Source organism: Chlamydotis macqueenii, chromosome 1 (assembly GCF_036417535.1).
Source record: "Chlamydotis macqueenii isolate bChlMac1 chromosome 1, bChlMac1.mat, whole genome shotgun sequence".
NCBI classification, from domain to species: domain Eukaryota; kingdom Metazoa; phylum Chordata; class Aves; order Otidiformes; family Otididae; genus Chlamydotis; species Chlamydotis macqueenii.
This window is the reverse complement of record NC_141556.1, coordinates 115,864,264-115,888,189: the sequence shown is the minus strand read 5'-3', so window position 1 is coordinate 115,888,189 and position 23,926 is coordinate 115,864,264. Positions and strand designations below refer to the sequence as shown.

Below are 23,926 nucleotides of genomic sequence, written 5' to 3'. Positions count from 1 at the left end.
TCACGGCAACCCAGGTCTGGCAAAGGCGCCGCCCAGGCCGGTGCCGGTGCCGGTGCCGGTGCCGGTGCCACCGCAGACCCCGCCGCAACGGCTGCTGCTCCTCGCCAACCGCCCAACGGCCGCCCTCGCGCTCCCCCCTCCTCGCCCGCCCCGCTCACGCCCTCTCCCGACTTCCGGTGGCGGGAGGCGCAATGCGGAAGGGACGGCGGGGCCGGGGCGGAAGTGAGGTCCCGCCGGCTCCCGCGGCAGGGAGCGGAGCGGGCGGCGGTTGGCGGCAGGTGGCGCGGCCGGTGAGGGAGGCGCTGGTACCGCTGCGGCTGGGGCGGGGGTGCGGGGTGGGTGACGGGTTGGGGGGGGGGGGACAGCAACGGGGGCGCCCGGCGCCTGTCAGTGCGCGGCGGAGCCGGCCCGGCTGTCACCGTTGCGGGGCTCGGGCCGCGGGGGCGCCGCTGGCGCCAGACAAGATGGAGGCTCTGTCAGCGTCTTGGGTACCGGCGGCACCGGGCTGTGGCGGGCGGCAGGTGGTAGAGCGAGGGCTGGGGGTGAGGGACGATCTGCTGGCCCGGTGCCGGGGCTGCCCCTCGGCCGGGCGGTGGGACACCGGCGGGCTCCGTGGGGGCCCCTTTCCTCCTGCCCGGGAAGGGAGAGGGGCTTCGGGTGAAGGGCCTGACCGGCGCCGCTGCCGCCCGGGGCTGCGCCGGAGGCGGGGGCGGGGCGCGGCGTGTTCCTGACCGGGGGTGTAAGGTCCGCGTCCACCCTAAAGGTTACCGGCACCGGGCTGAAGGGAGAGGGCAGAAAGCCCTGCTTCTGCCTTTCAGGAAGAAGCTTTCCCTCGCTGTGTGCTTCCTGAGCTTAAGCCCTTAAAATCTGGCTACTCCTGCGTTTGTTTACAGTTTCTTATTGTTTGGTTGTTTGTTTTTTTTTTTTAATTGTTTTAAATTAAGATCTTACCTCTGTGGCTTACGGGCAGTTTCTCTAGTGCAATGCTGCGATGTTTCAGTCGTCGGCTACTGCAGGGGAGGGTTTAAATCCCAACAAAAACCTGCTTTCATTTGAAAAAAAAAAAAGAAAAAAAAAAAGGTTAACATTTCTGTATGATCTTTTAAAAGATCTTAACAGCTTTGGTGTTTAAAATATACTATCCTTTTGTACAAGGTCAGAATCCGTATCTAAAGGTCAGAATTAGATCTAAAATTTGAAGCCTACGCAGGCTTCTGATCCTCTACATTTCGCAGTAGTTTATGATTAAGACAGTTGCTGCTCTTTAGATATTTGTGGTGGCTAGAGAACCTTATTTTCATTCTTTTTCTTCTAAGAAGAAATCCTATTTATTTCTTTTTCTTCTAAGAAATGCTATTTATTAAGATTGTGAAAGAAATCCTTGTTGTCTCTGAGAAGCTTTTCAATAAATCCTTTATTTTGAAATAGATTTCTCTGGGTAATTGTAATTTTGAAACATTGTTATGTTGTCTTTAGATAGTCCATATATTTGTTTCAGAACATGAGATAAAATAGGTCTTGTGAGGTAGAAGGAGTGAGCAGGTCTTTTTTTTGTTGTTTATTTCTGTTAAACATGTAAAACTGCTAGGAAAGGATGCGAGCCAGACCTGCTTTGCAGAAGGTTTCTGGAAGCACGGGAAGGTTTCACTAACATCATCTTGTGTTGAACAGGACTGCCTCTGATAAAGGCAAAATGGCTTTCAGTAAAGGATACCGTGTCTATCACAAGCTGGATCCACTTCCATTCAGTGTGATAGTGGAAACCAGAAACAGAGAAGAGTGTCTCATGTTTGAATCTGGAGCTGTGGCTGTCCTCTGTAAGTCGATATGTTTTGATAACTACAATGTAAGAAGTTGGCCAGACTTGTCATTGTCTAAGCTGTTTATTTATGGAATATAACGAAGCGACTATTCTGTTTTCTTATTTGCTAATGCAGAGGCTTCTCATTTAAATGAAAAAAAAAAAAAAGACGTTTTCATATCTTCATCCGTTGATACCGAATTTTACACATTTGATAAGATTTTATCATGCATATATATATTAATGTATACTAAATTTTCTTCTAATACCTTCCAACAACATCTGCTTATTTCTTTGGTTCTGAACAACCTTCTCCTTTTGGATACATGATAACTTATTGAAAAGCTAATTCCTTATGTTGTATTTCATAATAAAAACTTCTGTGTTCTTAAATGGTATATCATCTTAATTTGGTTTTTTTTAAATCTAATTTTGTATCATGATTTTTGATTGCTTTTTGATTTTTAGCTTTATTTTGTCCCTGTATTTTTAACTTGTCTTGACACTCTGTATTGGTTCATCTTGTAATAAAATGAGTAAATATTTGGAGCAAGGTGTCTTGCATTGCAAAGTTATTTTTACATGTCTTCAGTGATAAATGCATTAAATGTTTCCCTTTAATTCTTTTTGCCTCCCCTACTTTTTTTTTAAAGTCATAGTTGAAGGAATACACTAAAACAAGAAGTGCAGAAGAGGTCCATGATGCCTGTAGATAGGGTTTTAAAATGTAGTTTGGTTTGTATTTTCAGAAAGAAAGTCTGAGCAGCTGGTTGCACAGGGTTTCTAAGCTCGTTTTTGACTCTTCTATAGACAGCTTTCATACTATGGAAGTTTGGTTTTGGTTGTTGTTTTTTTTTTTTAATTAATAACTTTTTGATTAATTAATTCTGATGCCTGTTTGTGGTTTTCTAACCTAGTTAGTCTGAGCACCCAGTCAGAAAATGGGAGACTTGATTCACTGCCTGAAGCCTGAGAGAACTCGAAGACCTTCCTGTCAGGAGGGTGCTCTGGCTTTGAGACAGTGGAGTAAGCTGAATGGGGAATGTGTTCTCTAACAAGACTCAAGAGTTAGAAATATGATTTCCAAAAAAAGACTGGGACTTGAGATATGTTTTCTTTCTTCGGTGTTTGCAGTTGGCTCTTCTATACGTGAGTGTGCTCCTTGGCAGTGGTATGGTCTTTTTCTGAAGCACCTGACTGTCCCTGTGTCCTGTGTCAGGTGCTTTAGAAGTCAGGCCGTAGTGTCATCTGTACAGGACAGGCTGTATGAACAAGTGCTCTCTAGCATACAGCTTAATCTGCATCTTTAATCCAAGATTAGAACAAGCTGCCATTAACTGTTAGAGGCCTAACAATGGGTCATGCCAGCATGATTGACGTTATAGTTGTAGTTGTATGATGATCCAGGTGAAAAACAATGAGTGTTTTTCTCCAGTTTTTGAGAATGGTATTTTTTTTTCCTGATACAGTTGCTTCTTACTGTTTATTTAAGTAATTTTGTTGACTTTGCCAGCAGTATTTGAAAGGCATTGTGTAGTGTGGATTGGGTTGGCAGTAGGTGTCCCGTCATAAAGCTGGTGAATAGGTTTATTGAAATCCATAAAATGGGAAAAACGCTTTGAAGATTTGTGGAAAATTTACTTTTGCATATATTTAGTAATTACTGAACATGCTTAAGCTACATAAGGAACAATGTATTAAAAATAATTTATTCATGAAAGTTATGTTCAGAAAGGAGAGTAAGTTAGTAGCTTTTTGTGCTGCAATACACTGCAGGCACCTGAATAAACTTTCGTCTCTGAAAATTAAAAATCTGTAACCATACTGCAGTTCCTGTCCTCTTCTATGCCTCACATTATTACCAAACAGAGGAAGTGGAACCTGAAGGAAGTTGGAAAGCCTCTCTACTTTTTGGTTCTGTTCTTAGTAATAGCATGCTATTAATCTGTAAAGGTTTTGTCCTTGGTATTCTAATTGGTAGGTTACAACATAGTAAACAGTCATACTTAGCTAGAAGTAAATAATCTGGATGTTGTTTTCTGTAACCTTGACCAGTAAACTGCTTACTTTTTTTTCATTCTGGGAAATGGGCATATTTTCCTGATTCATATTTAGCTGTGGCATTTTGCTTTAATTCCTTTTTTGCACCTGAACTCTTTAGGTACTGAAACATTATTCTTTTGTTAATGGTTGAAAGCTTGCAATCGTTCTCTTGAACTGACAGCAGAAAACGTGCTAGAGTTCCCTAGCTTAGGATTGCTGCTTGCTTCTGCTATCTATTCGTTTTAATACATATTTAAAGGAGTACAATGATTGGTGCTTGGGGAAGATTCGTAAAGTACTACTCCATCTCGCTCATCATGCCACAGAAGCCAGTCAGAAGATTCTAGTCTGTAGTCTTAGAAACTTCTGGATATTGGCAAAAAGTTGGTGAAAGTCTCGCCCTTGCAGAAGATTCGCCACTTGTTTGTAAAATCTGTGTGAATAGATAGAAAAACAGTAAGATCAAGTATATATCAATTTTAATCCGGAACACCATCACTTTAAACTGTTAAAAACTCATCTTTTTTTTTTTCTGGTGGTGCTAATACTTTTTAGACTCCACAAAAATTGACAATACTGATCTCAAACTGTTAGACATTTTAAAACAGATTTTAATAAATAGTGAAGGTAAAATAAGGTGTTCAGCCTTATACCTGATCATAGTTCTTACCTTTATATAGAACGTATAATACAGGCACAACCTAGTGAAACACACCTTACCCGTAAAAGTGATTCATGTGATTCAATTATGAGAGCCTTAGTGAACTGCATCTTCAGGGGTATCCATGTGTAGAAATTTGGATTTGAAATGGGCTAAGAGAAAGGAATGAAAGCTTACTGATCCTCTAAATGTCATCTTAGAGGAAGTACATCTGTCATTTTGCGGAGGGAAGGATAACTGTTATTAACCTTCATCCCCTTTACATTCAGTGAAGCACTGCAGGATGATTCAGAGAGTTTAGTTAGGCCTATGCAGTGCTATAAAACTCGTATGTTGTGAGATTTTCAGAGCGTGTTGTATGTGCGCTGAATCTGTTATTCAAGTCAAGAAAATAAGATGGAAGAAAGGAAGAGGGTGAAAGGGACAGCACACAGAGGTGGTTGTTGCATAATCATTCAGTCTTAACATGGCAGCAGCCCAAGCCACGCTTCTGCTAGAAGTGTTCCTTGTACTGCTTGTAACGTGGATTAGCTAAGGTCACTGTGACCAAAACATCTAAGAAATACTTTGCTTGCCTTTATATATTTAATACTCCTTATCAACTCACTCCTAATATTGGGTTAGCCCAAGATATTGGAGTCTGAGGGGATCCTGCCAACTTGCTTCTTGAGGCCTTGTAAGAGCACTTAGTTTTAAATGTCAGCAGATTCACTGCTGATTTGTTTAGAACTTGGTGGGAGGATGTCATAGATTTTTTTTTTTTTCATTTGACATATAAAATAGGCAGTATATTTATTCTTTGAAATAGGACTCTTTAATGAGGTATCTTACCTGCAAAGATTTCATTGACTGAGCAGGAGGGTGTTCTGTCTCCCTGTTCCTCTGTGGTGAGTCATCATGAAATGAGTGGGAAGCTGTCTTTACTCCTGTCGCCTGGGATGAGTAAAGGAGAATGTTCTGTCGTCTGGGAAAATACTGAGCCCTGAGTGAAGACAGCTGGAGCTTTGTGCACATCCTTTGACTTCAGTTTTATGATAAGCTGAGAAGAGAGCAGGTGTGAACAGGAAGAGGCACTATGCCCACTCTGAGCTTTCTGTAGAGCTAGATAAATTAGGAGCTATGATAACCTGTCTGCAGGCAGGCATCCTGGTATCCACAGACATGTTTAGGAATGCTGTTCTATCACCCATTTACATTCCACTTCACTTTAAAACGAAATTCTTCCACGCTGCGTTCTTGGGGGGAGAGGGGAAGCAGCTACAGATATCTGTCTGCAGTAGCAGATTGGATATAATCATTTTGCAAGAGATTTTAAGTTGGTATGGTGCTTGAGGAAATTTAGGTGCCCGAAAAAGAAACATACAGATAGATGCATTTGATGAGCAGTTGCTATGTGTACATAATTGTTAAGGAGGTTAACATGCTGTATACTCAGAACCAGAGTTTTTGGTTTTTTTTTCTTCAATGTTTGCTGCTACTGTGTGATAATGTTTATACAGAATTTTGAGTGGAGCCACATCCCCTTAGCTAGGTTTCAAAATAAATTACTACGTTCTGTTTTTCACAATGGAAACCTATAAAACAAGCTTAATATAAATGTTTTCCTGTTTTCTATACATATATAAAGGTACAATAATAAGAAGAATTAAAGTTCTTCAAGCAGTAATTTGTCCTCTGGAAGAGTGTCTTTATGCTAGAGAGGAAGGGTCAAATACAGGCAGCGGTGGAAACAATTTTTGGATGTGTTTTGATGTAATATTCAGCTGAAGCCAATTTAAAGGGGCCAATGTGAAGGGACTAGGCTGCAAAGGCAAATAGCAATTTCACCTTCCTGTCTTTTTTGCTGTCTTGACTGTCATCTTCCAGACTACACGTTCCTGTTAAACCTTATCTTAAAACACTTAAGAAACTGCAGGGAAGCAACAGCTACACTGGATGCCAAGGGCAGCCGTGTTGGTGGAGGAGGCTGTAGCCTGTCCTCTTGTCATCAGGTGCCTTTCCTGGTTCTGCCAGAATTCATTGTCCTTTCAAATCTGCTGGGAAGATGTTCTGCTTATTACTTTCCAGGCATTTCCAACAAAATCAAATGGATTAACAAAGACCATGTATGCTGGCCTAGCATGCTTTGAAAAGTACAAGTAAGAATCTTCACAGGAGGTTGGTGGAGGCAGTAACTCTTGCCTGGGAGGACTGTGACCTCTTTGAATGGCAAAATGGATCTGCAAGAGTTTGATCTGCAGTTCTGAAAATGTTAACAAGAAGTTAAACAGAATCTGGAGGCTTTTTGCTTCTTAAGGCAAACTAGCTTTACAACAGTAGTAAAGACTGTTCTGTATGTATACCACAGCCCTTTGTGTGATTTTAACAGGGGATTGCACTGGCAACAAATAATTCTCTTTATGAATCTTCCCTTTTCCATTCAGTAAATTTTAATTTCTGTGGTAGCATATATGATTGTAAAAGTTTTGGGTTTGCCCTACTGGACATTTGGTGACTGATAACTCTTGCTAATTAAATGTCTGTTAAGAAACCTAGTTTGCGTACTTCTGGAGTTACTCAGACATAATTTAGAAAAACTAATTAGCATTTCTACATTTCGGATAATTTGATAGCTTTTTGCATGCTAGCACATATTTAAATTGAATTTTTTTTTTGCTTTTGTGAATTAACTTGTACAGGCAAAAGTTGCAACAGTTGCCTTTCGTATAAAATAACTATTTTAATCAAAGCATTCAGGAGTGGGAGGAAATCTTTCTAGATTATTGGTGCTATGAAGTTTTCTTATGGAGAACGTGTAACTGTGTCAGCCCAAATCTGAGGGAAAGGAAGTGCTTGTAGACTGTTACATAGGTCATCTTTGTTTTCACGTATTTGTTTCTCTGTTTGGTCTTTTTCCTCGTCTTCAATGGTGTTAGTTGAAACCGTACATTTTGTGAAGTAAATTTGCATAGTATTGCAAAATACTATGGTGTTAAGCAACCAGGCCTTTTATTTGCTCATCTGTTACAATTATTTTTTGGTGGTTGCTCCAAACAGTGGTTTTTTTTTTTCTGACATATAGTATTTAAATATAATCTTAAGATACATGTTGGTTATGGTAACATATATATCTTTGTGAAGTGAATAATGGTACCTTCTAATTTGAACTAGCAAATAGAGTGAAAAAAAATTGTCCTATTCAAAGCAAATATCGTATGAATTATGGCAGATTTAAATATCAGCTGTTGTGCAGTTTTCTGTGCATCTATTCATGTCAGCAAAGTATCAAAAGTAATAAAATAGTTCTTCAGTTGGTTTATTTATAAATGAAAGCGGTAACTCAACTCTGATTTTATTATGTCATCTATGTGGTAATATTAGTGTTAGCTTTAATTTAAATACCAAAAATTTAACTGTCCTAATTTGAAAAAAAAGCTTAAAAACCTCAATCTTCAAAGCTCAAAACCAAACTGAAGAATAGTTCATAAACTTTCAAATTTTAAACTTTTTAAAGGGACAGAGGTATGAGGTGTCATCATGGCATTTTCTCATCCAACTTAAATGAGAAGTCTTATTTCTGAAGGAACTGCGCATAATTTCAGGAGCGTGTCTTTGTTCCTAGCTCAGTGTCCCATGTTCTAGCTTGGAATTGTAGCCAACAGCTTCTAACGTGTTCCCATGGCACCTAGTGAACCTACCAAGAAGAGAACACAACTGTAGAAAGCCTAAATGATAATTTTTAATATGATCTTAGTTTTATAATTCTTGCTAAAATTGCAAAACTAATTTCAAATCTGGAATTAAGCAGAATACATGTTGAACTAAGTTGTCCTGAGGACAGAATTTTTAATGGGGTTCCATTTGCATAACAGTAAGAGGGCTGACATAATCCCTTTAAAATAACTTAATCACTCACCTTTCTTAAATGAGTCAGTGTTTGGTAAGGTGTGATTATTACAGATGCACACTTGTGATTTAACTTGGAATAAATGAGATGTTAACATTAAAATATACTATGATCTATTAATTTTTAATAAAGATTGACTTAAAATTATTTTATTCTTTTTCTCTTGACGCCGTAAACAAGGCTTGCTGGCTTTCTACAGGAATGCATTACAACTTGACCCGAAAACCACATTAAAAGTGGTGTGGGTTTTTTTTTATTTTGTACTGCTAAATAGCAAGTAATTATTTATGTTTTAGAAATTAATCAAATTGAATCTAATTAATGCAGTGGGTTAAGCAGAAGCTACTTTCGATTTCCTTTCTGCTTAACATCTGAACTGACACAAAGTAATAGAAGAAATGCTGCCTCGTAGTATTTTGTGTCCATCTTTATAGACAGACATATGCATGCTTGCATTGTCTACTGTTTAGTGCTCCTCTACAGTGTAATTTAAAATCTGTTAAGTCCAGTGTTATGGATGAAAGTTGTCATTCCAGCTGCTAGTTTCTGTCTATAGAAGTTGCATGTCTTAATTTGTTCTTCTTAGCGAGTGACAGGTTTTATGTTTTTTTCAGACAGCCTTAATTGTATTTGCTTACTTCCAGCTATTTAAAGATGAATAAATAGAAAAGTCAATTTCTCAAGGAGAAGTAGGTTCATTAATTTGTAGGACTTTATGTTTTTCTGAGTGCGTATTTATATTAGCTGCATTTTTTTCAAGATGTGGAGATTATAAATCAAAGTCAGAAAGGTTCTCATGGCTGCAGACCAACCTGCCGTTCTGGGAAGAGATGTTCTCATTCGTTAAGAATGTTACAGAGGAAATGAGGAAATGCTCTTGGAAATGCTTTCTCCTTCTGTCAGGATTACCTTAACCATCCTGCAGTTTATTTTATAAGCTGCAGTATACCCAGTTGCTAATTTCAGCTATTCATAGAGGAAACTGAAAGTTGACTTTGCATGCACTGAATATAAGATATTCTAGTGATGGGGTCTTGGCCATGTATTTCTGTAACTTCAGTTGCTCTCACGTGTCCAGCTGTATCCAATGACTTTGCAGGCTGAATGAAGTGAGAGAGCATAGATGTTCATGAGGCTTACTGCTTTGGTGAAGAAGGAGGAGTTAAATATGATACTTAAGGAGAGAATCTGGATCTTCCAGAGCACTTACATTGTTATTCACACTGTTTGGTACCGAGTAATATGAAAACCTGCAAATTTAATTTTACTGTCTTCACAAATGCCACTGCCATACGCAGTGGCAGTCAGTAATAGATTACACTCTGACCTGGATGTCTGAGTTTTTTTTCTCTTAGCATCCATAAATGAAATGCATCCTTGTGGCGAGCACTAGTGGAGGTGTTGATTCAGGAAATTCTTGTTAATGTTTGGAGACTGAATGGACTTTTGGTCTAAATGAGCTGTACAACTATTTCCATGTTTTTGTAGCATTACTACTTGTTCATGTCAGGGCCCTGAGGACACTGCTAGCCCTGTTTGCCCCTGCCCAGCCCCCCTGGGGCATCCCCCACCATGCCCACAGCCAAGACCCCATTTCAGTCCACTAAGGGCTGATGTCCCAGATCAGCCTTGGTCTGTGCCTGTCCCCATGGGCTGCCTGGCCATCCTGGAGCTGTATCTGGCCCTGGTTACCCTGACCAGGCCTGACTCTTGCCTGTAGATGGCCATTCTGGCGTGGCCTCAGCCTGTCCCATGGAGATGCCTTGTGTCCTGGGCTGAGGCTGCACTCAGCCTGACCTACCTTCCTAGGGAAACTGCCCTGACTACCACTGCCCTGGCCCCCATAATGCTGCTGGTCCCCATGGTGTCCAGACAGTTCAAATGGAAGAAAATGGAAAGGAGTGTGGTGTAGCTGTGTTTTGTTCCTGATTTCATCTTGGTTTTCAGAAAACTCAAGTGCCTTTGCTTAATATTGTAGCACTTCTGATTGTGGGAAGTCCCTTCTTGTGCTCCCTGAAAGCAGTTTGAGCACTGCTGCAGTCAGCCATCCAAAACATCCCTGTGTAGTGTGGGTTGGTGCTGCTGTAGTAGGAAGAGGCAGCAGTGCAGTGCTGTGGAGTTGCTCCCTTTTCTGCTATCAGTGCTACTTCTGTGACTGCTTTGTTTTTAGCACTGTTTCTTAAGGATTAGGAGGTTTATGTGATAACCATTTTTTATCCCTCTGTATTGCCTAGTATCAGTCATCATCAAATGGCATAATTCTTTCAGGTTTCGTGAATGCTGATGGCTAGATGTTCAAACAAGTGCCCTCAGTGAAGGGGAGTCTGGCTTACAAATTTATACTATAAAGTTGTAACTTGTAGTAGGCATCATGTGCCGTATTGGGAGGGTGGTAGGAGCATGTTGCAGATAACTCTTCTGCATCCCAGCTGCCTACTGCAGGACCTGTTAAACATATCTTGTGCCTAGACTTGGGTTCTGTGGAGGCAGTGATAGAAACTTGAGGGCAGGTGGGAATGGGCTAGGGCAGGATGGATGAAGTGAGCCTTCTGAGGTGTGTGACATTTGCTGTTTTCCCATGTGAATTTTGGCCTTAAAAAAAAAAAAAAAAGGGAAAAGTGCAGGCAGTGCAAGATAGGAATACTTGCATGCTCACTCTGGAAAAGCTTTGCCTAGAGTTCACACTGTATTAGATCTAAAGTAACTGAAAAACATGGCATGAAATGCTTTTGGTTGATGCTTGGGTGCTTTGTTGAGAGAATAATAATTGACAAGCCATAGTAAGTTTTTTCTATTTCCATTTTTGTTTGTTTTTTGCAACCCTTTGCCACTTTATTAGTGGTGGCCTTTTTTGTTGATCTGAATTTGTAAAGCCTGTGTTACTTAATTTACTTTGGGCATTTACTTATTGAGGCTTAGCAAGGATAACAGGCATTCCATGAAATGGAAAAAGATAATAAATCCATAGAAGACAGAAAAGCCATTGTTTTGAAATGTCATTAGATGCTGGCAGGCACCTTTAAGAAAAATCCTGCAAAAAGTTTGAAACTAAACCTCATATTTCATTGAGATGTGAAAGAAGAACATGGCAGTTCTCTGGTTACCAAAAGTTGAGTTTAGAAGAGTATGTTGACATCATTAAATACTTGCTGGAAAAATGGAGTTAGAAGAACCAGTTTTTGAAGTTTAGAAGTTGTTCTTTCCAGCCTGATGGTGATCTGGTTAAGAAAAATGTAGTTTGGTGATGCTGACAAGATCACTGTCTGTGAGCAATGTGTTTAGATTAGCTGCAAGTCTTAACACTTATTATGGATGAGGACTTTGGAAATAATCATGTTGCTTTAACTCTCCTATCTTTAGCATCTGGATTACAGGAATACAGTGTACCAGTGTAAATAGTTAAAGAAACTTTTTTGGCATGCGCTTAATAAAACATTGAATGATCTTAGATTTCAGACTGAGGTTAAATGATTGTTTCATCTGTGTAGGAGACTGATCCAATTTAATAGTAGAGCTGGCAGACATTTAAACAGAAGGGATAGGCTTGTGCACAGGCAGGGCTATGCTAAGCTTAAAGAATACTCATTAGAAAGATTCGCAACAGCAATTCTAAAGAAAATATAGCAAATGTGAGAGACAGTGCAGCAGAATGTTGGGGCAATAGTTGTTTTGATTTTTGCTTTTCTTTGTGTCAAATTCTGAATTTTTTGTGTGTGTGTGTTTGTCAAAGTGAAAATTAATTAGCAGATCATTTCTGAGAAAGGAGAAGGTGCTGATCTTTGGTCACCCAGAAATCTCGATCCCTGTGGATCCAGTAGCACAGATGGAATTATCGGTCTTTGTGCTTCAGGTGCAGTCTCAGTCATGAGCAAAAGCTCAGGTCAGCTGGGATCTGGTTTCTGCTCTGCAACATCTCTGCAGCCTGGCTCTGCAGTCAAACTTGTGAGCCTGGTTTTTTGAGTGCTGATTGAAGTTCTAAAGTGTACACTAACATTAACTCCTAGATGAATCATGGTAGATACACGTTAATTTATTCTAAAATATTACAGTTGGGTTGGTTTGTTGTTGTTGTTGTTTTTTTTTTTAAAAAAAGTCTATAAATATTGTGTTTTCCTTATCTAAGACATGGCTTTTAAATCCATTATCTTGTGGACCTGCAAAAGTTTTAATTTGTTTGGAATATATCTGAAACTAGTTAAGATGTACTTGTGATAATATTCTTTACTTACCTGGAAATAATACTGCCACATCACAGTTTTATTCTTGGAGTAAAGGATAATTTTTTTCAGGGAAAAAAAAAAGCAGCATTTAGCACTACTCTAATTTTAACTAATTACAGGAGAGCTCTCTCAGGGAACTCATTTGCCTGTGTTTTAGAGGTTTTTTATATGAGGAGATGATGATGTTAAAAATGCCAACGTTCTCCTTTAGTATCATTGAGAGTTTTTGCAAGCCTTTTTTGTGTTGCCTAAAAGCATAGCATGATTATACTTCCTCATAAAATCAAATACTCATTTTCCATTATAAAGCATCATAAGCTTATACATTTTGATTTATTTTCAGAAGTTTCACGTAAGCACTACTTTTATAATCTCTTGGATTTTCTGTTGAAAGTGGACTCATTCTCCCTGCCATAGTGTATGGTCTTTTACATTATAAAATCTTATGTGTTCTCTCTGTAGCTTCTGCTGAAAAAGACACAATCAAGAACACCTACTCCAAAGTAATGGATGCATATGGGCTCTTGGGTGTATTAAGATTAAACCTTGGTGAGTGTGTAAAACCTTAATTTTTCGCTTGGGAAAGAAAATTATGCTGCTCTTGTAAAACTGCACGGCACAGGATCTTCACAACAGGAACTAGGCTTGCTTTTTTTTTTTTTTTTTTTTTTTTGTCTTTGTAGAGTAACTTGCAAATTTGGAGCACTCCCAGAAATTAGGGAGTGGACAAAAATAACTTCCGTTTTCACAATCCCTGTTATTTGGAGCATAGTTTCTCCTGTTTGTGTTTCCTTTTCTTCTGTAGAACTTGAGAATGAGTTCTTGATGTTGGTTCTTTTTGTACTTTTCAGATTGTGTGCATTTGAGCGTATAGATACATCAACATCACACTCCAGTAAGATTCATTCTGTTACCTGTGCCTTTTCTTGTTTTACAGGAGACACATTGTTACATTATCTGGTTCTAGTAACAGGATGCATGTCTGTGGGAAAGATTCAAGACTCTGAAGTTTTTCGAGTTACTTCCACTGAATTTGTATCATTACGAATTGATTCAACAGATGAGGATCGTATTTCAGAAGTGCGCAAAGTTTTGAACTCAGGAAACTTTTATTTTGCATGGTCTGCAACTGGTGTCAGTTTAGATCTTAGTCTCAATGCTCACCGCAGCATGCAGGAGCACACCACTGACAATAGGTTTTTCTGGTGAGTTCATAATGCATTTTATCAGACATCATATAGAATAATTCATGCCTGTACAAACTAATCTCTGGCAAGTTTTTATCCTTGTCTTTGTCAGCTCTTAAATGTACAGCTTTGTCCCACAGATATTGATGAGATAGAATAGCATTGTTTTAACTCTAAGGACGTAAGTATGTTATTAGTGATATAACATTTCCATGACCACTTGGGGTTTCTTAATTGGAAGACACAGATTTTCTCTGCTTATGATAGTATAGTTTGATCTGAATAATTGTTGTGATGTTGTGTTTTTTCAGCTCTGGTGTCTCTTAATTCTTCATCAAATGTGTAATTTTTTAAAAATGAGTGTGGTGATGGAGTGTTAAAGAAAATTTTAATCTTTTGAACATTCTTGATTCAAAAATGGTGTGGTGTTTATATGTAGTTTGCAAGCGGGTTTCTGACATGAAAGGGCTCTAAAAGTTTTATTACACAGAGAGTTGTCATGTTGCTGATTTTCTTGATACAGAGCAGGTATGTTATGCTACAGTGCACATCGCTTGGCTGCTGAACTCACCATCTTTTTACAGAATGTATTTTTGAATAAAGTATAAATTTTCACACAGAGATTTCTCGGTAAAAGGAACACTGCTGTTTTTGCCAATAAGCAGCTTAAATAATGCCCGTGGTGCATGTTGTCATGTAAGAAATTCTGCTCCCATATTTTCAGCTTAAGTTAAGAGTGATGCGTGTATCCATGAACCTTGGAAAGGTCCTGAAGACTTGGCAGTATGCTGTTAGAACAGATGAAAAGCTAGGTCTTCCCCGCTCCTCTGTCCAGTATACAAGACACCAAACCAGCTCTGGCATACCAGAGTGCCGGTGCTACTCTACTCTTTGCCACTATTTTGGTCAGATAGAGGAATATGATCAGATTGCTATATGAGACCAAATGTGTGTTTTAAGACAGAAAATAAGGTCTAGTTCAGAAACATATCTACCTTGATGTAGGTTTACAGGAGTTGTAGGAACCTAGCTGTTTGTCTCTCTCTGCATCTGAAAAAAGACTGAGCGTTCTGTTGATAAGTCGGTGTTTCAAGGCTTGAGAAATGATGATGCCTGTTTACCTTGTCCAAATCAGCTTGACTGATTTTGACCCCTGTCGTAAAACTTCTTAAGTTACTTGACTTTTTTTTTTTTTCCCAGTAAGAATCAGTCATCACTGGAGGTAGATGGAGTGTCCCAGGTTTCAAGATCTAGAAGTGTAAACACTGAAAGTCAATGACAGAAAGTATTCTGCTTATGCACTTCAATAAACTTTCTTGGGCTTTTTAAATTCAAAAGTTCCAGACTCAGATTGCCCAGGGAAAGAATATTGTTGGCTTTCTCAGTCTCCTATTGTAACGCATCTGTATACTTTTCTGTAAAGTGAATGCATACTTGATTCACAGGATTTGAATCTTCATTAATGATTGAACTGAGGTGTTTTGATAACTTGCGTTTTTTTTTTTTAATTGAATTGGAAGTTTAGAATGAAAAGGCTAAAATTAAAGTGAATAGCTTCAACCTTTATACCAAATATGTTATTTGCAATTATGGTAGAATTTTCTGGGCAGTGACAAAACCAGCCTCTTACTAGAGTTTGCTTTTCTTTGCTAGGCAGAAAACTTTACTTCTTTTTTTTTTATAGAAGTGAATGTTTCCAAAGAATATCAAAAGCCAAGCCCCACTAGAGTGATGCAAAACAAAAAAAAACACCTCACAAAACACAAACTGTAGTCTCACTGCAGTGTTGATTGGTGCTGCTTAATGCACAGGAATATCCAAACTGTGGAGATCTCTTTCATTTGAGCAGTAATTGGTATTAGAGAGCAGTATATGCAGTATATAATGTACCAACTCTGAAATTGATATTTACAGAAATTTGAAAATCAGTTGGCTGTGATTGTATTTCTGGAAGCTTATCTGGGCAAATGATGTGCTATGGTGACAGATGATAGACATAATCAATGTATATTGACAAGATTTTTTTTCTAGCTGTAGTTTGTGGTGGTGTGAAATTGAATGGTGCTTTACCCATCACAAAAAGTAACCCCGTAATTGGAATTCTGACTTGCTTTTCCCTGTAATCTTTAGCTTCTCAAAGCAAGGCTGAGGGGAGAAATAAATATAAACAAGCTTGGAGTGTTGTGTTTTTCTGAATAAAGCGCAGAGGCTAAAAGGGTTATTTTTTTTTAAGGTCATTAAAATTCACGACTTCACCTCATATTCTTATTGCGCAAGCATTTAAGCTGTTCTCTTGTATGCTTTGCTATTTCTACTATATTTAAATAAGAGTTGTATCATAAAACTATAATGTGCATATTTTCCTTTTCTTTTTTGTAGTAGTGAGTGTAAAATATCAGAAGTTAGTACCTGGCTTAACAATTTGAGCTATATTTTATTTCCTTCCAGTTATTTTATTTTATTTTTTTTTCCGGATAGGAACCAGTCACTGCATTTACATTTGAAGCACTATGGTGTGAACTGTGATGACTGGTTGTTACGTCTCATGTGTGGAGGAGTGGAGATAAGGACAATTTATGCGGCTCACAAGCAGGCAAAGGCTTGTCTCATTTCACGACTAAGCTGTGAACGGGCTGGCACCAGATTTAATGTCCGGGGAACAAATGATGATGGTCATGTTGCTAATTTTGTTGAAACAGAGCAGGTATGTTAAGCTACAGTGCACATTGCTTGGCTGATGAACTCAACCTAAGCATGTGTGTGAATAGTTTTTTGCCCTACATCAACAGATCACAAGTCAAGTCTGTAACCAACAGATATTGGAATAGTTCCTTTGCTGCTAAATAAGGAATCTAAGTAGGTTACATAATTTGATGATCTTGGTTTTTAGTGTAGCTTAGGATAAGGGCATGTATGGGTCTGAGCTTCAATAGCTTAAGAAGCTGTTGTCCATCAGAGCTGAACTGTTGTAGGTGACTGTACTTCCTTTTAGCCTCCTAAGCTGTACGTGAGTGTGTACTTCTTTTGGCCTGGGCTAGTAGTAAAGTAAAAGACCTTAGAAACAAACAAAAGAGGTTTTTTTGGCAAATACATGTTACCTTGTGGTTCAGGAAAGGTAAAAGCACTCCTGTAGTTACTTAATATGACTCCTCTGAAAAGTCATTTTTAAAGCCACTGCATTTGATTGCCTATCTTCACCCTTATTATACAGAAATGCAAGAAGCTATTAAGTCATTTGCTGGCCTTTCTTTGCTCACTTCTTACGACAGCCTAGTTACCAAGAAGTTGTTCCTGAAACTGTGTTTGTGTGAGTAGGTATCTTTGCTTGACTTAATGACTCTTAGCAAATCCTATGTGACTTCTGTAGGATTTTATCCAGGAAGGACTCTGCTTATACACATGCAGTTTCAAGAATTTAGTCAGAACACTGTTGTTACATTTCTCTGTTCAAGTTTCCTGGTAGGCTAATGTCACTAGATGACTTTGGCATATCATTCCACTTAAAGTTTCCTTTTGTGTATACTTAATAGACCATTGTATTTTGGATTCTGATGCACAAAATCTGTGCAGGTGTTCTGAGTAGGCTGCATTGTTGTTTCTATGATTGGTGTACATTTTAACTGTTCTTACAGGAAGATCTTACCAAGTTTTTTAAAACAAGTTACTCTTCGCACAGAAGTCATTCAGGCCCAAATAATAAAAGCTTCCTGTATTTTCTTAGATGTTGTGAATCATGATTCTGCAAGGAAGCACGAGAGTGCCAGAACTTCTTTTATGAATCATTCAGAGTGGATACAGAGAAAAGTCTAGAGAACGCAATTAATATTTTAGCTTGTGGTGTAGAATATGTAATATGTAAATATATTTTGTTTACTATATGTTTAGCTAAGGCTAAGAAAGCTAAAACCTTACACTCTGTAATACCTATTAATACTATGCTTTTTTTTTTTTTCTTAAAAGGTGATATATTTAGATGACTCTGTGTCATCTTTCATACAGATTCGAGGATCTGTTCCATTATTTTGGGAACAGCCAGGCCTGCAGGTAAGCAGGAGATAGAATTAACTGTACAATTATATCTTATTCATGTCTTTTTAAACATCTTACAGTTCAGCTTCTGCACAGTTACCTGTCAGGATGAGATTATCCTGTGGGAAAAAGTTGGTGCTATTGTTTAATTCACCAGACCTGCTACTCTCGAGTTTATGAATGCTGTTTTGCACAAGATTTGAATGTTGCTATTTAGATGTTTTCTCTTCTAAGTTATGAATTTTTCTGTTTTAATTTAAATTGCTATTTTAAAATAGGTTCTCTAAGGGCACCCAAAAAACCTGTTTTCTTCTGAATTGTTTTTGAGGATAAGTCTTTTCAATAAGTCAATATGGATCAACAGTTACTGGAATATAATTGCATCCCAGTTTTCTTGAAAGAGGGATTGTATCAGCAACTACTACTGTGATACAGTTTTTGCAGGGAAGATTAAAAAAAGTTCATGCCTCACAGTGACTCTAGGATCTTTAAACTAGATGTATAAGCATTTTGCAATAGAACTACTGAAACATTTACATGCCTTTTACTCAAAATAAGAAGTAATTCGATGATATGACTAAGTACATTAAATTTAAAAAGTGTTTTCTTAAATTCATCATCTTTAAAAAAAAAAAAAAGCTTATAAAAAGAATGCGCACCATAACAAGCAAAATAAGTTTTGGAGATTTCATTTAGAAAATTAAAGGAATTTTTAGGCCATATTCAGGATCAAAAGAGGTCTTTGAAGAAAGATTAATTAAATATGTCAAGAGAAATAATTTAATGTAATCTTCATGTTATAGGTGGGATCCCATCGTGTCAGAATGTCAAGGGGTTTTGAGGCCAATGCACCAGCTTTTGACAGGTGAAATAATGCCTTAAATTTTTGTTAATGCACTACAAACATCTGATAAGTGATGCCTCAGAGGGATGGGATATATTATTTCAAACAAGAGGCTTTGTCTATACTAATCTGTGATTCAGCAAACTGCCTGAACGCTTTTTCAAACTTCTACTGGATTGCTTGGGGATTGAGTGCTTCATTGAAAAGTTTGAAGAAAATTTAAATTAGTGAAATACTTTGTTAAATTTAAAACAAAAATTATAGCGTGTTTACATAGAATAATCTATATACAGGTGCTCTATAAAAGTAAAATTTATGTTTTTGTTTTATTCCTACCATGACACTTCAGCTTCCCAGCCTTATGGTTTTAACTAAATGTATGTTGTTAAATTTGTGCTATTATCCTAATTAAATAGCAGTCACTGGTTTTATGCCATTATTAAGTTACATTGATTTGTTTGGACATGGCATAGTAAAGGCTTCTGGCAGTTATTAGAGTACACAGTACATTTCTACAGCATCTCAGTCAGTATTCCAGGTGTTTGTGTTAATTTTCTGCATGCCAGAAGAGTGTGGAATTTTTCTTCTGTTAACAGGCATTTCCAAACTCTTAAAAATTTATATGGCAAGCAAATTATTGTAAATTTACTTGGGGCAAAAGAAGGGGAGCACATGCTCAGCAAGGCTTTTCAGGTGAGTATGACAATTCTCTCACTGTGCATATCTTTGGAATTTGACTGTGATGAAGCTTTTGTATAGCCTTCAACAAGTGAAATGAGTATGCTATGCTCTGGAGCAACTACCACTTGTGGTTAAAATTGTATTTATCATTAAAGCACTGCATAAGATGCATAATGAAATCAGTTTTTAAAAGTTCTATATACAATGATTGTTTCATTATGTTTGGATTGGTTACTTTACTGAAAATTGTAACAGCAACGTAGAAAATATGGAGGGATTTTCAGTTATTTTTATGTTTCATGCTTATTAGTGACTTATTTATAAAATAATTCTTTTTTTTTTTCACTATAAAATTAGTGAATAAATAAATGATACTTTGTGGTATTTAATACTGTGATATTTCTTTTACAAATCATTCCCTTGGAGTTCCTGGATATGTTCCTTAATATTTTTTTAAAAATTCACAAATCATTATATCAATTTAAACATAAAAGCTGCTTCAAGATTAAATAGAACTGTTTAGAAGATGTTAACCGTAAGTGGCCATTTTAATGAATTCTCACTAGTTAGGTTAAAAATAACTGTCACATTGTAGTCCATAAATACTGACAATTTGAGAAGTTCCATCTGAAGCCAGAGAACATGTCAATAGCCATCTGTTCTTTCCCTTTTTCCTTTTTCCTTTGTATTATAATGGTTGAATATCTTAGGCCATTCATTAATATCTTTTCTGTATCCAGCTATCCTCTTAGGAGATATTAGTGCTCCCAGACGTGTATCAGTGCCCAATGCAGATCATAGCTTTGCCAACAAAGATTGTGTGAGCACTTCAAGATTTTTCCAGGGAAGATTTGCTCAAGGCATCCTCCACAGCAACCTAAATATTTTTTTGTTTTTCTTCAGTAGTGGTTTATGAGAGTGTTTACTCAGTCCCTGTTGCTGGCAGGTATGTCTAAAATGGTGACTGTCAGTGAAAGGGGTTTCCACTGAAACAGCTCTTTGCAAATCGAAGCATTTTAACAGTAGAAGAGGCTGTGGACTGTCTTGGTGACCCCTAGTATAGTAAGGAAAAACCTGACTTTCATTGTGACAAGAAAAAGAAAAAATGCAGACGAAATATCTATTCTGAGTAATTTGTTGAACAATAGTGATAAAAATGGTTTAATTTTACTAAAGAGAAAGTGTGTAGTAAGCAAGATAGCTAATAAAACAGCGTTAAAATACCTCTAGCCTCTGTTTAGCTTATAGTACTGTATGTTCAGATATTGGTATATTTATCCTTTTTTCTTCTCAATTTACAATGTCAGAGCCATTTGAAAGCATCTGAACATTCGGCTGATATCAAAATGGTGAACTTCGACTATCATCAAATGGTTAAAGGTGGGAAGGCAGAAAAACTACATAGTGTGCTTAAACCTCAAGTCCAGAAATTCTTAGAGTGTGGATTTTTTTATTTTGATGGAAAGGAAGTTAAAAGGTTCGTATGTAAAACTTTGTAAATTTCTTCAAATTAAATTATGGTTCCGAGATGCTTTTCACCACTTAGGAAGAAGAGAAGAGAAAAAAATGTTACTTCTGTTCCTGTGTTTTGATTGTATCCAAGATGATGCTCAAAAAATGAAATATGAGTAACTTGTTTTACTCTGTTAAAGTTTTGTCTGAATGTGCTCTAATGATCTTAATGGAAGATATCTCCAAGACATTGATGGGGCATGACTTAATTTCAGGCCTTTGACGTCAGAATTTTGGTGGAAATAGGCAACTGTCCTTTTTCTTCGGTGTACCCACTTGGGTTTAAAGAATTAATATTTTCCATCTTTCTGTTTAACGTTATTCATATTTTCCTCAGCAATGGACCATACCATTTTCTGTTTGTTGTAAATGCTGATGTTCAGTGCAGTCTTTTTCTAAATCTGTTTGCATCTAGATCCCACGTTTGAAAGAGTCAGTTCTCCACAAAGTATGAATGGGATGCATGTTTTCTGCCCCGCTGTGTACTTCCCAGGCCTGCTGTACTTGTACTTCTGTTTCTATTTCCCCACCCCTCTTCCTAGAGCAAAGGCTGTTCTTATCTCAGCCAGAAAAGGGAAGCAGGGCTAGAAATAGGCAACATTCCTGCTCTTCTCCCTTCTACATCCTTCCTCCTTTTAATTAATTCCAGAGCAAACTGCTGAGTGAGATTCTTCATGAGAAAGAGATTTGTTGAGTGAGAGGACTGTGGCACATGCAGTGGGGTTTCATCTTCTAGTGCAGTGGGAGAGGAGAAGAGGGTTCCAGTGCCACTTCATGCTGTAACCTGGCTGTGGGATTAAATCTCCCAGGGGTAGGTTTTAGTAGGCCTGAAAAAGATTAGATTTAGTGGGAGAGTGGTTAGGTCCCATCTCCACCTCAAAATGTCACTGACCGTTCTCCAAAAAGCTTTAAAAGTGTTGTGACGCTGTGTTGGGAGAACACCATTTGGTCTTGGTGAAGATTCAAATAATGTTATCACCCATCAAAAAGACTGACAACAGAACAAAAGCAAATTAGGCTGCGGCTTGTGATAGCTTGAAGAATTGTGTTAATAAAAGATATAGTGATGATTTTTTTAAGTTCATGGACCATACTTTTTGGTGAATGTCAGATTTTTTTCTAACACAGATAGGAAGTTGCTTTGTATTTCAAATTAAATATGGAGATAGTAATTAAAAAAAATAATCTTGGTTAAAATGCTTCAAAACTTTCTACAATTTATGGTTAGATCTTCAAGTAAATGTGATGAAGCCATACTGACTAAATTGGACGAAGTGTGTAGTGGGAAAGATGAAAGTATAAGAATAAGTCTGTATCATTGGGAAAGCCGTCAGAATTTTGTACTCTTAGTCAGGCAAGAACAATATGGATGTTGCCTAATATGATCCTTCTGAGAGCTTTCGAGCATGGGTTGATGGGCTTCTCTCAAAGAAATGGAAGCAGTTCAGAGTGCCTGTCAGGCTAAGAGGGAGAGGCTTATTTTTCATTTTTATTTGGGGAGGAAAGAGAAAGTAATGAGGGGTTGAGATTGGCTTTAGTTTGATCACAAATTATTACTTTTAGTTTAGTTAAATCCAAGAACTGTCCTATTTTTTTTTCCATTTCTGCTTTAACTAAGAGTTATTATTTCTCTCTGATATTCTTGGGAAGTGTGTTAATTGGACTATTTAAAGAGAAAACTTAATCCTATGTAACACTTTAACTAAGAAAGCAAGGAGAATTGAGGAAAAACTGAAGAAGAAAGACTTATTTTATTTGCAGAAAGTAAATTAGTGAACACTGCTGCAAAATTCACTGCTGTTATTGGAGCTAACCCTCTATTGCTGATGCATTTATAAACATACTTGTGATGATGGTAACATCGCAGTGACAATACTCTGGTTTGCTATTCTGGTTCAGATCTTGATGTCCCTGTCTTTGTTGATGATATGTGTGTTAAATGAGTTATTTCAGTTGTTTTCTCTCTCTGTCTCTCGTTGTCCTTGGCACAGATCTCAAAGCGGTACTGTCAGAACAAACTGCTTGGACTGTCTGGATAGAACAAACAGCGTGCAAGCTTTCTTTGGCTTAGAGGTAGGAAAAACAGTGTCCAGATACACAGCTGCTCCTGATGCTTCTGTAGCAATTAGACCGTAAAAGTAGCATTACCTTCCTTATAAGAAATGAATTAAAATGTTTCGTAGATAGAAGTTTGATTTATCGTGTGGGACTTTTCTTGTCTGGGGCAACTAGATCTTAGTAGTTACAGAAGCAGTAGTTAAGCAGTAGTTATAATTAAACAGTTACGCAGCGTGATGAAAAATGATCATTCATTTTTAGGTGTCAGTTTCTTATGTCTGTTAAGGTTCAGGCTTACAATTCGAGAAGAGGTAGTGGTGTTGTAGTCCTGCACAAAAACACTTGCATTCACAGTTACTCTATTAGATTAAGTTCTTCAGCATATAGGATTACTGTTCTTAGCATCTGCCAGTGCTGTGTGTTCTTATTTTCATGGCATTGTGCTGTGAATTCTTCATGGGACGATACCATGGTTGAGGCTTTGGCCACACTCAGTTTGAGTAGCTGGAAATTCACCGTGGAATTCAGTCCTGCTGCAGGGTTGTGCTTCAGCATATCGGCTTGCTATTGAAACAAAGGTTCTAGCCTGCAGGCTTGGACAGTAGAGTTTGAACACATGGATCTGATAGGGATTGATGGGGTAAAATAGTACTGATTTTCTGAGCTACTCTTTAAGCCCAAACTTTTGACAGCTTCACTGACCCTAATAAACGAAGTTTGACTCCAAAAGAAAAAAATGTTAGCCTGTATGTGCTTTAACACCAAACTAAGTAAAAGGATTATTATTGTGTTTTCTGAATTTTATTTAATTAAAATGCTCTTGTTTTAGTGTCTCTAGGAGGACTTTCTGTGAGAACTGTGAAGTCCTTTGACTGTAGAAAAAACATTTCTGATTCTGGATATCGGTAGTGGTTTGCTGCTGTCTTTACCAAGTGAACACTGTTGCAAATTCATTCGTAGCTTAGTCAAATGGAATACTGAATTGTTTACCCTCATGCAAATAC

General features: G+C 37.9%; 1 protein-coding gene across 11 annotated transcripts in view; it reads left to right on the top strand.

Moving 5' to 3' along the window:
* Positions 1 to 222: 222 nt before the first annotated feature.
* Positions 223 to 23,926, top strand: part of SYNJ1 (synaptojanin 1) — a 66,940-nt gene continuing 43,236 nt past the window's right edge. For all 11 annotated transcript variants that reach the window (XR_015260868.1, XM_086764699.1, XM_086764655.1 and 8 more), the window contains exons 1-10: positions 223 to 290; positions 1,672 to 1,817; positions 13,074 to 13,160; positions 13,549 to 13,816; positions 16,277 to 16,502; positions 17,759 to 17,842; positions 18,631 to 18,692; positions 19,268 to 19,364; positions 20,660 to 20,829; positions 22,856 to 22,937. Coding sequence is in view for 10 of the 11 variants with exons in the window: in XM_086764699.1 (XP_086620825.1) it covers positions 1,694 to 1,817; positions 13,074 to 13,160; positions 13,549 to 13,816; positions 16,277 to 16,502; positions 17,759 to 17,842; positions 18,631 to 18,692; positions 19,268 to 19,364; positions 20,660 to 20,829; positions 22,856 to 22,937 (1,200 nt within the window). In the remaining variant the exon portion in view is untranslated. The remainder of the gene's footprint in view (positions 291 to 1,671; positions 1,818 to 13,073; positions 13,161 to 13,548; positions 13,817 to 16,276; positions 16,503 to 17,758; positions 17,843 to 18,630; positions 18,693 to 19,267; positions 19,365 to 20,659; positions 20,830 to 22,855; positions 22,938 to 23,926) is intronic.